Here is a 16,599-nt window from a genome sequence, read left to right on the forward strand (position 1 = left end):
AAGAAAGAAAGAGAGGGGGAGAGAGAGCAAAGGAGAGGGAGGGAAAGAAAGAAAGAGAGGGAGAGAGAGGGAGCGAGAGGGGGAGAGAGAGCAAAGGAGAGGGAGTGAAAGAAAGAAAGAGAGGGAGAGAGAGGGGGAGAGAGCAAAGGAGATGGAGGGAAAGAAAGAAAGAGAGGGAGAGAGAGGGAGCGAGAGGGGGAGGGAGAGCAAAGGAGAGGGAGGGAAAGAAAGAGAGGGAGAGGGAGGGAGAGAGAGGGAGAGAAAGATGGAAGGAGAGATTGAAAGACAGGGAGAGAGAGGGAGAGAGAGAGCAAAGGAGAGGGAGTGAAAGAAAGAAAGAGAGGGAGAGAGAGGGAGAGAGAGAGCAAAGGAGAGGGAGGGAAAGAAATAAAGAGAGGGAGAGAGAGAGCAAAGGAGAGGGAGGGAAAGAAAGAGAGGGAGAGAGAGGGAGAGAGAGAGCAAAGGAGAGGGAGTGAAAGAAAGAAAGAGAGGGAGAGAGAGGGAGAGAGAGAGCAAAGGAGAGGGAGGGAAAGAAAGAAAGAGAGGGAGAGAGAGGGAGAGAGAGAGCAAAGGAGAGGGAGTGAAAGAAAGAAAGAAAGAGAGGGAGAGAGAGGGAGAGAGAGAGCAAAGGAGAGGGAGGGAAAGAAAGAAAGAAAGAGAGGGAGAGAGAGGGAGAGAGAGGGGGAGAGAGAGCAAAGGAGAGGGAGGGAAAGAAAGAAAGAAAGAGAGGGAGAGAGAGGGAGTGAGAGGGGGAGAGAGAGCAAAAGAGAGGGAGGGAAAGAAAGAGAGGGAGAGGGAGGGAGAGAGAGAGAGAGAGAAAGATGGAAGGAGAGATTGAAAGAGAATAAAAATTGAAAATTAATTGAAATCTTAAAACTAAAATTTGATAATACCTTTATAATAATATTAATAATAACATAATTATAATAAAATTTTAATTAAAGCAACAGAATGTAACTTTCTGGAGGTGGCACTCTCCCAGCAGATAGTTCATACCACACACTCACAGTAAAGACACTATGTCTTTTAGTGCCATGACAAAGTCCAAAATAAAAAGCTTTTTGAGGCTTAAGTTAACCTAATTTAGGTCAGTCGCATTACAAACTAATTCATATTTAACTGTGTTTATTGGTCAAGTTAGTTTTATTTTGTTTATTTTGTTTGTTTGTTTGTTTGTTTGTAGTCATCTGACCCTACAGCAGCCTTAACTCTATATCTCTGTATGTTATGTCTTTCTGACAATTCTAGTTAAAATGCGCAAATTCTGTCCCATTTAGGTCTTTCATGCAGATGGATGTAATGCCACTGCAGCAGTAAAGCGGATTACATGTCCTAAATACACTTCATTTATGTATACTTTTGCATGACATTTAGTCACAAATATTCCTTAATATGCTAAATTGAATTACTTAAAGCTAGGCAAGTATGTCTATCACACTATGTAGTGATGAAATGCCGCTCAAAAGTAATTTTCATATGTTTTCCTGGTCACATTTACATATAATCACCTTCTAATTTTCATTCTGAACTTCCCATTAATATAATATAAAACAATGAATACAAATATATGTGCTTACTTCATCACGTTTATTCTCAGTGTAAAAACAAAACAGTGTTATCAAAACGTGTCATTTGCAAATAAAACACAATAAAACAGCCATTGGATCATCATGCATCGTTAGTGTTCTGTGGTTTGGAAAATCATAAGACAAAAATCTAAACTGCAGTGTATAACAGCAGCTTCATGACATTCGCTATAATTATGTTATGTACATTTCAATCGGGGCCTTTTGTGACATCAATGACAAGTAAGAATATAACTCTGCGTATCATGTCAACTAATTATCATTATAGAGTCTAACTAACGCAATACTCAAGAAACTAAATATGTTCATCACAACAGGTTTTACATCTGACAGAAGAGTAAAATAATCCTGGTCTTTGTTAGGTTTTGATTTGGAATAAATAATAAATGAAATTATCTATCTATTATCTATGTCTATACTTTTAATTTAAAGGAGCTGTACCAGATTTTTTTTTTAATATAATAAAGTCAAATTATTTATTTTGTTCTTAGGATGAACATCAGACCGCTGTGTGCTGTCTGCATCTAAGAATTGAGCTTTTTATTCTCCACAAAGCAGGAAGTGCGCTGTCAGCATGCTAACCTTAAATAATTAGGATGCTAGGAATGTGGTAGAAAAGTGAGCAATATATTTGGACAGTTTGAAATGAACGTATTCCGTTTTTCACATTTTTAAGACAGAAAAAAACTAACTTAAAACAGATACAGCACCGTCAGGATCAAGCAACCTCCTTTAATATAAACTAAACTACAGCTAAGTAATTGTAAAACCGCTAAATAAGCTGATCAGTATAACTAAAAAATCCGGATTGACGCAAGAAATGTTTTGACAAAATATTGTTATTGCTATATTTAGTTATTGAGTACTGTGCAGCTTTAGGAATAACTTCACTTCTAAAACACAGCAAACAAAGGACAGTCCAGCCCCAAGTTCAGAGCGAGGAGGACTTTCTTAAACTGTCCCTGGAGCCTGAGACAGAGCAGTCCTGTGGTGTCTGTGGTGCTCCGTGTGGGCCCGTGTCAGTGCAGGATGCGGTGGAGGTATCTGTCCGGATCAGCAGCTTCTCCTCCTCCTCCTCCTCTCCGGACCCTGGTGCCGCTGCTCCTGCCCGGCCGCTCCCCTGGCTCCTCCTCTGGCGCCTCCCCTGGTCCTCCTGGGGTTGAGGGGCAGTCCCAGTGCTGGTCAGCAGGAGGCCTGTGCAGGTCGGACTCTGCCTCACTGCAGACGTCTTCTGGGTCTTTCGCTGGAGGACTTTGGGAGCTTTCTCCGATCCTGAAACAAAGAGATAGGTAGGTAGGTAGGTAGGTGGGTGGGTGAGTGAGTGAGTGAGTGAGTGAGTGAGTGTGTGTGTATATGGGAGTGTGTGTGTGTGTGTGTGTGTATATGGGAGTGTGTGTGTGTGTGTGTGTGTGTATATGGGAGTGTGTGTGTGTGTGTGTGTATATGGGAGTGTGTGTGTGTGTGTGTGTGTATATGGGAGTGTGTGTGTGTGTGTGTGTGTGTGTGTGTATATGGGAGTGTGTGTGTGTGTGTGTGTATATGGGAGTGTGTGTGTGTGTGTGTGTGTGTATATGGGAGTGTGTGTGTGTGTGTGTGTGTGTGTGTGTGAGTGTGTGAGTGTGTGTGTGTGTGTGTGTGTATGGGAGTGCGTGTGTGTGTGTGTATGGGAGTGCGTGTGTGTGTGTGTATGGGAGTGTGTGTGTGTGTGTGTATGGGAGTGTGTGTGTGTATGGGAGTGTGTGTGTGTATGGGAGTGTGTGTGTATGGGAGTGTGTGTGTGTGTGTGTGTGTATGGGAGTGTGTGTGTGTGTATGGGAGTGTGTGTGTGTATGGGAGTGTGTGTGTGTGTGTGTGTGTGTGTGTATGGGAGTGTGTGTAAGATAAGATATTCCTTTATTGTCCCACATGGGGAAATTTCATTGGTGCAACGCAGGTAGATACAAAGGTAGATACAGAAGAACAGATCACTTATAGGAAGTCTGAAAAACACTTTCAGTAGAAGATCTCCTATAAATAAATAAAAACTCCCATAGACAAATAAATAAATAAATAAATAAATAAATACCATTGCATGTGATCCCGACAGTAATTGCACATGAATATGTGTCACGACGGCACATGGATTGCACATGAATTTCACAGTAATTGCACATGAATTCCAACAGCAATTGCAAATATGACAGAATTGCACATCAGTATTAGGTTAGGTCAGTATTGCGAGTGTTCAGTACTAACAGTTTTTGTTATAAAGTCTGACAGCAGCAGGAAGGAAAGACCTACGGAACCTTTCCTTCACAAAGCGAGGGTGGATCAGTCTCTCACTGAAGCTGCTCTCCAGAGCGGACAGAGTGTCCTGCAGGGGGTGACACTCATGGTCCAGCATAGATGTGAATCTAGCCAGGACCCTTCTGTCCCCCACCTCCTGCACCGAGTCCAGAGCACAGCCCAGGACGGAGCTGGACTTCTTGATGACTCTGTCCAGCCTCTTCCTCTCCCTCTCTGTGATGCTGCTGCTCCAGCAGGCCACACCATACAGGAGGGCTGATGCCACCACAGAGTCGTAGAAGGTCTTCAGGAGTGGCCCTGTCACTCCAAAAGACCTGAGTCCCCTCAGGAGGTAGAGCCGACTCTGGCTCTTCCTGTACAGTGCGTCTGTGTTATGAGTCCAGTCCAGTTTGTGGTTCAGATGAACACCCAGGTACTTGTATGAGTCCACTCTCTCAATGTCCCGTCCCTGGATGTTCACTGGTGAGGGGGCAGTGGGGTGGCGTCTGCGGAAATCCACCACCATCTCCTTGGTCTTCCCCGCGTTGATGAGGAGGTGGTTCCACTGACACCAGTCCACAAAGTCCTGCGCCAGTCCTCTGTACTCCGCGTCATCGTCGTCCGTGATGAGTCCGATGATGGCAGAGTCGTCAGAGAACTTCTGCAGGACACAGCTGTCCGTGTTGTGTCTGAGGTCTGCAGTGTAAAGGGTAAAGAGAAAGGGCGCGAGGACAGTGCCCTGGGGCGCCCCCACACTGCAGGTCCGAGTGTCAGACACACAGTTCCGGGCTCTCACAAACTGGGGTCGGTCTGTGAGGTAGTCCAGGATCCACTCTGCCAGGTCATACTCCACACCAGCCGTCTCCAGCTTGTCCCTCAGGAGCAGCGGCTGGATGGTGTTGAAGGCGCTGGAAAGATCGAAGAACAGAATCCTCACAGAGCTGCCAGGCTTTTCCAGGTGAGAGAGAGAGCGGTGCAGCAGGGAGATGACGGCGTCCTCCACTCCGATGCCAGACCGATATGCAAACTGCAGCGGGTCCATGGCTGAGCTCACGGTGGAGCGGAGGTGGTCCAGGACTAGCCGCTCCAGTGTCTTCATCAGGTGGGACGTGAGAGCCACTGGCCTGAAGGTGTTGAGGTCTTTGGGGCGCGGTGTCTTAGGCACAGGTACCAGACAGGAGGTCTTCCAGACCTGTGGTACCACCCTCAGCTTCAGGCTCATGTTGATGACATGCTCCATAACTCCACACAGTTCATCTGCGCAGGACTTAAGGAGCCTGGGGCTGATGCCATCAGGTCCTGCTGCCTTCCTCACTTTAATCCTCTTCAGCTCACTCCTCACCTGTGCTGCTGTGACAGTCAGTGGTTGGCAGGGGGACCGTGTGCTGGGGGGATGGGTGAGTCCAGGCGAAGTGGGGAGCTGATGGTCCGGGGCAGATAAGCGAAGAGGAACAGATGCAGGGCATTGTCCAGCTGTGGAAGAGGGAGCATGCAGCTGTGCAGGGGGAGGGGCGGGTGACTGATCAAACCTCAAGAAGTGAGCCTTTAAATCATTCACCCACTGTAGATCCCCCTCTGTCTGGGCAGGGGGGATTTTGAAGCCCGAGATGGTTTTCAGGCTCCTCCACACTCCCTGAATGTTCTTTTGCTGCAGCTGCTCCTCCATCCTCCTCTTGTAGCCGGCCTCAGCCTGCCTGATCTTCCTCCTCAGCTCCTTCTGCACAGTCCTCAGCTCCTCCTTGTTCCCTGACCTGAAGGCTCTCTTCTTCTCCTTCAGCAGAGCCTTCAGTTCACGGTTAATCCATGGCTTGTTGTTTGGAAAACACTGCACCGTCCGGGAGGGAACAATGTTCTCAAAACAGAAGTTGATGTAGTCCGTGATGCACTCTGTGATGGTGTTGATGTCCTCCCCATGTGGGTCATAAAGCTCAGTCCAGACAGTGGTGCTGAAGCAGTCCCTCAGAGCCTCCTCGCTCTCAGCAGACCACATCCTCACCTCACGGGACACCACAGGCTGCCTGCGCACGATGGGTTCATACACAGGCCTCAGATGTACAAGGTTGTGGTCCGAGCTGCCCAGGGGAGGGAGGGGGGAAGAAGAATAAGCCTCCTTGGTGTTGGCAAATAACAAGTCCAATGTTCTATTCTCTCTGGTGGGGCAGGTAACATACTGGGTGTATGTTGGTAGAACAGAAGAGGGAGAAGCGTGGTTAAAGTCACCAGAGATGAGGAAGAGAGCCTGTGGGTGCTGTGTTTGCAGCCTACAAGTGCAGGAGAGCAGTGCTTCACAAGCATCTTCAGCATTGGCAGACGGGGCCACATAGACTGCGATCAAAATCACATGTGAAAACTCCCGGGGCAGATAATATGGCCTCATGCCAATAGCCAATAGTGTGTGTGTATGGGAGTGTGTGTGTGTATGGGAGTGTGTGTGTGTGTGTGTGTGTGTGTGTATGGGAGTGTGTGTGTGTGTGTATGGGAGTGTGTGTGTGTGTGTGTGTGTGTGTGTATGGGAGTGTGTGTGTGTGTGTATGGGAGGGATGAGTAATGGAAGGAGTCTCAAAGGAGTCTCTGTGAGAAACTGACGTCACTCAAACACAGCAAATGTTTATTTAATAAATCAAATCTAAATCGTAACTGAATTATTCAGGCCAGATATTCGCAAAAAGACATTTCGTAATTCCAAGTTTGTGTGACTGAGAGGTGACTAAAGCCAGAGGAAACAACAAACTACTCCCAATTTATCCTCAGCATTTTCCATTTCTATGTATTTGCCTTCTCTGCACCTCTACACCGTGTCAAGTCCCTCTATGTAATGCTTTAGGTTTGGATAATGTCAGATGCATTATGCACAGTAAATATAATAGTTTAGGTCTTGACACAGGGGCTGTGCGTTGATAAACATGCTAACGTGTGCTAGCTTTGTTTTGCTAAGTCTGTCGGCTCAACATAAAAGTTAGCATCAGTGAAGATTATGTGGTTTATCACAAGCGTTTGGAAATAAATTATTATTTTTTGTTTGCATCTGCTATTTGTCATGACCTGTTTTTTTCTTGGCCGTGGCAGCAGAGCCGCGGCGCGGTCAAATAACCCATGCAGTTTCAGGAGCCGCGGCACAAATAACCCATGCAGTTTCAGGAGCCGCGGCACAAATAACCCATGCACTTTCAGGAGCCGCGGCACAAATAACCCATGCACTTTCAGGAGCCGCGGCACAAATAACCCATGCAGTTTCGGCTCTGTAGACACTCCCTTTTTCTTAGTCAGGAGTCTCAGACCTGTAGCTCGGAAGCTACCAGAAGCTCTACAACCCCTTACAAGTAGCTCTCCAAAGGATTTAAGAGTAATACATACAATTTTACACTTATCATTTTATTCCTCACATGCCCCTTACCATTGTAAATATATACTTGCTTTACTTGCAAAAGCTAAAAGGAGCAGCTCTCTGGTGAAAAAGCTTGGAGACCTCTGGCTTAAACGGACCAGTGCGGTTAACTTAAAACAGTGGAACACTCCAATCATTATCACTGTGTGGTTGCTATTGGAATGACATCCAGGGTAAAAGCTGACAGAACGACTGGTCTACAAAAGTGTGCGTACCGGAGATGGTTGAAGGCTTTGATCCAGTGAGCCCCGAGCACGTCCCTGCCCCTGCTCCTCAGGCCCTTCCTCTGTCCTCGGGCCCTCAGAGCGACGAGAGCCTGTGCCAGCTCGGCCTCGTCCCCGCGGCCCCACACTAGCTGGGCCCTTTGCTCAGCGTCCTGGTCCCCCGCGGCACGGAACAGCCTCTGGAGCTGCCACAGGTGCACAGAGCTGAAGATGTTAGCGCAGCCGGCCTTCCTGCTCCTACGGTCCGACAGTCTCCACACAGACGAGGGCCCGGCCATCACCGCCGAGGAGGCAGGGGGCGCCGCGCCGGAGTCCATCCACACCAGCACCGGGGACGGGGGCATATATGTGTGCTCACCTGGGAACGACAGGAAGAACAGCTGTAAGTATTCTGATCTTCAACAACATGGAATGTATCAGGATATTGAGTCTTTTGAGAGAGATCATTTATATATCTTACAATTAGGGATGGCGATATTGACAAAAATAAAAGAAAAAATGTGTTTTTGGAAGTTTCCTGACAATATTATGTCAATCCAACAGAAATGTGTTTAAACATGTATTTGAACGTATTAGTTGAGGTTTAATTGTCAGACAAATGTGAAATGTCGGTCAAATTAATCTCAAAATACTTTTAATACTCATGCATATCTACAAGATTCACAACATTATCTACATCTCTATATATTGTCTACCTCTAGTGGCCGATAATTACAAAATGTATATCTCAATATTTTGGGGATTCTTATTATTTCCATGATGATATTTATTTGATGTTATTGCGATCCATGAAAAATATGCTAAAAGTTGCAGGTAAATGTTTTTGTATTCCAGAAAACATAATACTGCATTAACTTGTTTTGCAGCCTTTTTAATAGTTTTAATTGCAGACGATATACTGTCAACTGTCAACAACTACAATATTATTAATCTTTTATATAACTGCATATTTTTAGGTATTATAATGCAAGTATTTTGTAGAAAAATATTCAGTTGTAGTCATCTGAATTCTGTATTTAGAAAAAACTAAACATTTCGACTCTCATTCAAGAGTCATTCTCAATCTGCGAATCAGGAACGGGAACTAAGATATTTATTCTACTCTGGGGGCAGGGCCTACCCAGTTTGCAGCTGAGTGTGAAGCGGCTGGGATGAGAATCAGCATATGTTCTCAACAGTAAAAAGGTGGCTTGCCCTCTTCAGTTGGGTGGGGAGTCCTTGCCTCAAGTGGAGGAGTTCAAGTATCTCGGTGTCTTGTTCACGAGTGAGGGAAGGATGGAGCGTGAGATCGACAGGTGGATCGGTGCAGCGACTGCATCACTGCAGCCACTGCATCGGACTGTTGTGGTAAAGAAGGAGCTGAGCCGAAAGGCAAAGCTCTCTATTTACCGGTCGGTCTACGTTCCTACCCTCACCTATGGTCATGAGCTTTGGGTAGTGACCGAAAGAACAAGATCGCGGATACAAGCGGTCGAAATGAGTTTCCTCTGCCGAGTGGCTGGGCGCTCACTTAGAGATAGGGTGAGGAGCTCGGCCATACGGGGGGAGCTCGGAGTAGAGCCGCTGCTCCTCCAAGTCGAGAGGAGCAGGTTTTGGGCATGTCCCCCCGGGAAGAGACCCCGTGGAAGACCCAGGACACGTTGGAGGGACTAAGTCTCTCGGCTGGCCTGGGAATGCCTTGGGATCCCCTCAAGGGTGTTGGCTGAAGTGTCTAGGGAGAAGGAAGTCTAGGAGTCCCTGCTTAGACTGCTGCCCCCGGGACCCGGCCCCGGATAAGCGGAAGAAGATGGATGGAATCAACAGAAACTAAACCTCTTTGTTTTCTATCACACTAGCCTCTTTGTTTACTATCAGTCATTTTATGGGCTATCAGCCTCTATTGTCCCTGACTCACACTCTCTCTCCTACCTGATTAGCATCCAAATGCTCTGGGCGTCTACTAGGAAGGTTAAATCTTAACCTCCCCGTTCCTATTTAATGAGGGTCTTTCTTTTTTAACAAAGATTGCCTCTTTAACTCCTCTTTCAAACCATCTTTTTTCCCTGCTTAGAATCTTTACCTCACTGTCATCGATAGAGTGGTTTGTGGCTTTAAGATGAAAATGCACGCTCTGTGGTCCTGAACTCAAGTGTCTTCTGTGCTGATAAAGCCTCTTGTGCAGTGGCTGTTTAGTCTCTCCTATGTACCAGTCTTCGCAATTTTCTTCATTGCATTGGATAGAATAAACTACATTGCTTTGTTTTTGTTGTTTTTTTGTTTCCGTGTGTGTAGGTTTCCGATATACTTCTATTTGGAGCTTCCTGTCCTCTCCTCTGATAGTGGAACAATCAAGAAAGGCCAAGCGGTTCTCCTAAGAGTCTTCTCTTGTAAACCTTTCTATGATGGAACACTCCTGGACAAATGAGGACTTATACCTAGACATAATGCAGTACTGTTTTGGGTCTGATTTATTTTTCCCACAGTGGGAAAAATAAAGGCGCCTTTATTTTTTCTTATCTCATGATCAGAAAGCATCGATTAAATCTTAAAACTTAAGTGCAATACTGTTTTTTCAATATTCTCTGTCCATATAAGAGCTGTAAATAAGAGTGTCACTATTGTTATTATTCTATAGTATAAGAGGTATAAGAGAGTGTTTTTTAATATGTTTTTTTAATAAGTTATCTGTTTTTTAATGTTTACTTCTGTACCTACTTTGTGTTGCAACACTAGAATTTCCCCATTGTGGGACAAATAAAGGCTTATCTTATCTTATTTAACTATCCTCGTCAAACATTATGATTCACTCTTATTTGGAAGCTGTTTGTAAGACAGTACAACTACAAGAAATACGGCACGTTTAATTTGAATGCATAGGATATCGTTTATAGAAAAAAAAGGAGATTAAAGAAGAATTCAACTTAACTGTAAACTTTCTAATAAGAGTATAAGGTGATATTTCTGCACATTTGTTCTGCATTCATTTGACCAACGTTTGACTTTTGTTTGATAACTAAACTTCAACTAATACATTTAAAGACATGCTTTATCTTCTGCTGGTTTGACATAAGAATGTTGAGATATTATTTTTTGTCAATATCGCCCAGCCCTAGTTAGTTGAGGGAGTTTGTTCTTGTGGACAAAACTGTTTACCCCATAATAAGGAAAAGTCAATCTAACACACAACAGTAGGTGGTACAGACAGTATACAAAAGAGTTAAGTGCACAAAAACATCGTCGTTTCTGTTTCAAATGAATTGCAAAAGGAAATAATGTTGGAAATGAATTAAGACCTAGAATTAGGCTATAACCGCACAAACTACTCAGAGATGTAACAAGGAATTTATGTAGCGTCCACGATTGCAAAAGTCCGTAGTCGTTTTTAGTCCATTTATCAGTTAATAGTGTTGTTTAACATGTTTACAAGTCGACTTATTATTTTGGGGGATTTATATTCACAACAGCAGAAATGAGAAGGCATGTTGGGAGTTATTTGGAGTGAAGTGTGAGTTTAATCTACATTTTACTGAACGATACTCTGTTTACTAGCAGTTTTCTGTATAAATATTAGTATCTGTGAGATCTCTTTGGGCTCAGATACATGGTCACATCAGCGTGATACTTTAAAGCTTTGAGAGCTTTTGCAACGCCACGACACGGTTAGACGACAAATCAATGCACAGACCAAGAACTGATTCAGTCGACTACAGCCCAAGCATTATCCATTGTTTTTACTGAATAGTAGTTACATTTTCATACGTATTTTTTTTTTGTGTCCCTCAAATGTAAAGCGTCTTTGGGTATCTTGAAAAGCGCTATATAAGTGTTATGCATTACTATTACTAACTAACATTATTATTATTATTATTTTATTACAGTGTATTTTACTTTTCCACCTTCAAGGCACTCAAATCACTTTACTAGGCAGTGAAGTGCGATAATTGAATACATCCATGGTTAAGATAAGATAAGATATTCATTTATTGTCCCACATGGGGAAATTTCATTGATGCAACGCAGGTAGATACAGAGGTAGATACAGAGGAAAAGAACAGATCACTTATAGGAAGTTTGAAAAACACTCTCAGTAGAAGATCTCCTATAAACAAAAACTCCCATAGACAAAACCTCCCATTTCCCAACAAGGGATGGAGGGGGAAAATAATACAAATAAATAAATACATAAATACCATTGCATGTGATCACGACAGCAATTGTTAAATGTCTTGCCTAAAAACACTGTGGCCCCTGGTGGTACAACAGTCTTCTAGAAAAACTAGATCTGCAACTAATGATTAATGTAGTCGACTTGTCAGTGATTATTTCTATAGTACACTATCAATCTAGTGTAGATAGATTATATACATTTTTAGCCAAATTCCAAAGACTGGAATATGATAGAGAACTTCGAGGTAGAGAATATCTATTAATAAAAAAGTGTATTATTGACGACAATTATGATTGTCGTCAATAATACACTTTTTGAAAACACGACTACTATACGACTAATTTGTGGCAGCTCTACAAAACACTAACTATAATCCAAATTTATTATAGTCCCACATTCACTACATCAAAACAGGGACTAAACCTGGGACTAAACCTGGGACTAAATCTGGGACTAAATCTGGGACTAAATCTGGGACTAAATCTGGGACTAAACCTGGGACTAAACCTGGGACTAAACCTGGGACTAAACCTGGGACTAAACCTGGGACTAAACCTGGGACTAAATCTGGGACTAAATCTGGGACTAAATCTGGGACTAAACCTGGGACTAAACCTGGGACTTAACCTGGGACTAAATCTGGGACTTAACCTGGGACTAAACCTGGGACTTAACCTGGGACTTAACCTGGGACTTAACCTGGGACTTAACCTGGGACTTAACCTGGGACTTAACCTGGGACTTAACCTGGGACTTAACCTGGGACTTAACCTGGGACTTAACCTGGGACTTAACCTGGGACTAAACCTGAAACTAAACCTGGGACTGAACCTGGGACTTAACCTGGGACTAAACCTGGGACTAAACATGAAACTAAACCTGGGACTTAACCTGGGACTAAACCTGGGACTAAACCTGGGACTAAACCTGAAACTAAACCTGGGACTAAACCTGAAACTAAACCTGGGACTAAACCTGGGACTAAACCTGGGACTAAACCTGGGACTAAACCTGGGACTTAACCTGGGACTAAACCTGGGACTAAACCTGGGACTAAACCTGGGACTAAACCTGGGACTAAACCTGGGACTTAACCTGGGACTTAACCTGGGACTTAACCTGGGACTTAACCTGGGACTTAACCTGGGACTTAACCTGGGACTAAACCTGGGACTTAACCTGGGACTTAACCTGGGACTTAACCTGGGACTTAACCTGGGACTAAACCTGAAACTAAACCTGGGACTGAACCTGGGACTTAACCTGGGACTAAACCTGGGACTAAACCTGAAACTAAACCTGGGACTTAACCTGGGACTAAACCTGGGACTAAACCTGGGACTAAACCTGAAACTAAACCTGGGACTAAACCTGAAACTAAACCTGGGACTAAACCTGGGACTAAACCTGGGACTAAACCTGGGACTAAACCTGGGACTAAACCTGGGACTAAACCTGGGACTAAACCTGGGACTAAACCTGGGACTAAACCTGGGACTTAACCTGGGACTAAACCTGGGACTAAACCTGGGACTAAACCTGAAACTAAACCTGGGACTAAACCTGAAACTAAACCTGGGACTAAACCTGGGACTAAACCTGGGACTAAACCTGGGACTAAACCTGGGACTTAACCTGGGACTAAACCTGGGACTAAACCTGGGACTAAACCTGGGACTAAACCTGGGACTTAACCTGGGACTAAACCTGGGACTAAACCTGGGACTAAACCTGGGACTAAACCTGGGACTAAACCTGGGACTAAACCTGGGACTAAACCAGGGATTTACCCTGGGAATAAACCTGGGAATAAATTTGGGACTAAACCTGGGACTAAACCTGAAACTAAACCTGAAACTAAACCTGAGTAACATAAGGACTAAACAAAGGTTAGAACAAGACCAAACCAAGTCCACCACATCAGGGCTTAATTCAGAAAAGAGAAGAGAAGGTTTATTTGTCCACAATGGAGAAGTTACAGTTTTCAATTTAATTCCATTTAAAAAAAAAAAAAGATTTCAATGGCTGCAATTTTAATAACATCATCAAATAAAATGAAGTCATAATTTGAATGGACACAATTAGCAAACCAAATTAGTACCATCATTTCCTCCACAAATGTGTGAACTTTGAACAAAATCAAAATCAATCGCAATTAGACATTTTCCCAAAAATGGTGCAGCCCTAATTTGGGACCAAATGAGGACAAAGTGTGAACGCAGCCTGGTCATATACATTTGCACGAGTCCACAAACAGTAGTAGCTCTATGTTTTGGGCTATGACGTGTGCATAAGTGATAAGAGCCACGTTGTAAGTCACCAGTGTGATCTTTAATCCTCAAGGCAGGAGTGAGCGTGCATAAGCCCATTAGCCACAGATGGTTTCTCTGTCTGTTCCTGTGTGCATTTGGAAGGAGGACAAATAATAACTGGGGTCGTTATTAGTTAGTTAGTTTGAGTTTTCAGGCTGCATTCAAGTGGTGTCGCAACATACTAGAACCGTCTCTGTAATTACTGAGTCCATCCGCATTAAACAAAAACTGGCACAAAGTTCAGCGTCTTCTCTGTCAGTATAACCGAACAAAAGAACAAGTATCCTTTCCCTCTAGCTTCAGAAAGTTGTTGCTGTTGAAAGGACTCTAAGCCTTTCAAGATTTAAGCCTTTTAAGATTAATGTGGTAAGTTTGTAGAGAAACAACAGGTTCAACATTTGTGGATCATAATAGAGCTGCTAATTGATTAATAAAGTAATAATTATTCTTGTAGTTGACAAGCCAGCGATTTTGTTTTTGTTTTTGTTTTTCAACTAGTCAATTTTTCAGTTATTTCTATTCTACATTAAGAGATTTTTTTATAATTATTTACCAAATCAATTTTGAAAGATGGTGACTGAAGGCTTCTATCCAGAATTACGGTGTATTATTGATCAAAATCCATTCTTTTTTTTGACATTTTGATTTAGTAATGCGTAAAATCGTAAAAGGTCTTATGGTATGTGTTTTATGACTCAACCAGACCCAAACCTGGCACTAAACTTACCAGGGACTAGAACAAGACCAAACCAAGTCCACATCACGACTAAAATGGACTCAATTTAGAACCAAATAACAACACATTTGAACGCACCCTTTTAGAGTCTGTATAGTCCTGATAACTAGTACGATTATCAAACTAAACATCTACAATTATTCTTTAGATGAATCAAATAGTTATTTAGATAATAAATATGAGATTTTTACTAAATTTGACCCAGAAGAAGCTGAGGTGAAGCTGCTTTCTGATGCTGAGAGAATATTTTTACATTTTCAGACAAAACAAAAACACTAAATGTACATGTTCCCTATGTCTTTTTTGAGTCATAAAGTAAAACATATTTTCTCGGCACACATGATGTTTTAGATATATGTCGGTGTAATCCCTCATTCGTCCAGGCGTGTTCCATAGTAGATGTTTTAGAGTCTCAATAATTGATTAGTTGTGATTAAACGATTGTTCCAGACCGAGATCATACATTCAAAATCAGTGAATCTCCCACAGAATTACATAGGCCCAGAGGAATTATTACAACATCAAAGCGAGGTCATAATGGTCACCAACCTTGAACTGAACTACTGGTGCTTTGACCTATAGATTATGTACAATGTGACTTTCTGATAGATCGGTTTACATTATTATTTGGTCTGAAATCAGAGTGGGATTATTCTGTTCTGGCGCGTTCACACGTCACTCGAGACTAAACTGGAACTAAATCCAGAACCACGACCAAACCAAGTCTACAATCAGGACTAAACTGGGCTGAAACCAGGAGCAAAACAGGAAGTGTTTGGAACCAGTTTACCGTAGTCCTACGTCAGACCTGGTTTAGTTCTAGTTCAGTCCTGTAGTTTGGATCTGGTTTAGTTCTTGTTTAGTTTCAACCTGGTTCAAGCCTAGTTGCCATAGCGATGAACAATTTAAGGCAAAGTAGAAATGGGAAAAAGTCCTCAAAATGTTCCATACACAAACATGTAATAAATCCTTTTAAATCCAAGACAAACACATTATTTGTTATTATTTATTTTTACGTTAATATGTGAACTTAACTTGAACTTGATCGGTGGGCCTTGCTATGAGTTTTTAAAATCTAAATATCGGTACGCTAAGGGCAAATATCGGAGTAAGTAAAGAATAAGAATTGTACTTTGCTGTGTGCAGGTAGGTTAATAACAAACTCAATTAATGCATAGTAACTGTCGTGTACTAACAAGACAACTCATTAATTGGGTGTATTTACAAATCTATATATATTTTCTATTTATTCCTTTATTTATCTATTTAGGTTTATTTATTCCTAAAATATTCCTTTATTGTCCACAATAAAGGAATATTGTGGTTATCTTATTTCAAATGCTGTGGTAAATTGTTGTACACCAATACATAAACAAGTCTAAAGGGGGAAAAAAATGTTTAAGGACCACGGTGCAAAATAAAAAGCACATGGGAACTCATAGTGAACCCTAGTTGCATTAAAATAATCATGTTTTCGTCAAGGTTTTGCCATTTCTGTCATGACGTACGTGGACGGTTCACAGACAGAGCCTGGTGCAAGTACAAACGACAGCGAATGCATGACGTACCAATGCAAAACACGACTGGATTTCCAATATTTCAGTGCAAGAATGATCAAAATCTTACCTCAAATGAATAACGGCGCTAAACTCGTTCCTCCCCACGTCATTTCGTGCGCTACTTCTCGACAAAATCCACTTCGCTTTCCTCTCTTCAGGACGCGTTTGTTCCCTCTATCCGTCCGTCAATCACGCACTGAAACCCCGCGGCCAATCAGCGTCCCCATGCGTCACCCGGAGCGCTAATAGCAGCCAATCTAGAGTGAGGGGGGCGGGTCTTCAGCGCGCTAATCCCCGCCTCTGAGCAACGTAGGATTGACGTCAATGAGTTTGGCAAACCCGACTGCTGTGACTGATCATGTGACACGCACGAGCGCTGACGTAG

The 16,599-nt window shown here is 43.1% G+C and overlaps 1 protein-coding gene across 1 annotated transcript; it reads right to left on the reverse strand.

Annotated features, from left to right (window-relative positions):
* Positions 1–1,568: 1,568 nt before the first annotated feature.
* avpi1 (arginine vasopressin induced 1) lies at positions 1,569–16,407 on the reverse strand. Its single transcript, XM_072437228.1, has 3 exons — positions 16,282–16,407; positions 7,452–7,818; positions 1,569–2,858 (listed from the first exon to the last, which is right to left on the reverse strand). Exons 2-3 carry the CDS (start codon positions 7,802–7,804, stop codon positions 2,606–2,608), a joined length of 606 nt encoding a protein of 201 aa, XP_072293329.1. The 5' UTR covers positions 7,805–7,818; positions 16,282–16,407; the 3' UTR covers positions 1,569–2,605.
* Between the last annotated feature and the right edge of the window lie 192 nt (positions 16,408–16,599).

Source organism: Eucyclogobius newberryi, unplaced genomic scaffold, assembly GCF_026437365.1.
Source record: "Eucyclogobius newberryi isolate DKJ021-1_F unplaced genomic scaffold, fEucNew1.0.hap1 SCAF_8, whole genome shotgun sequence".
NCBI lineage: Eukaryota > Metazoa > Chordata > Actinopteri > Gobiiformes > Gobiidae > Eucyclogobius > Eucyclogobius newberryi.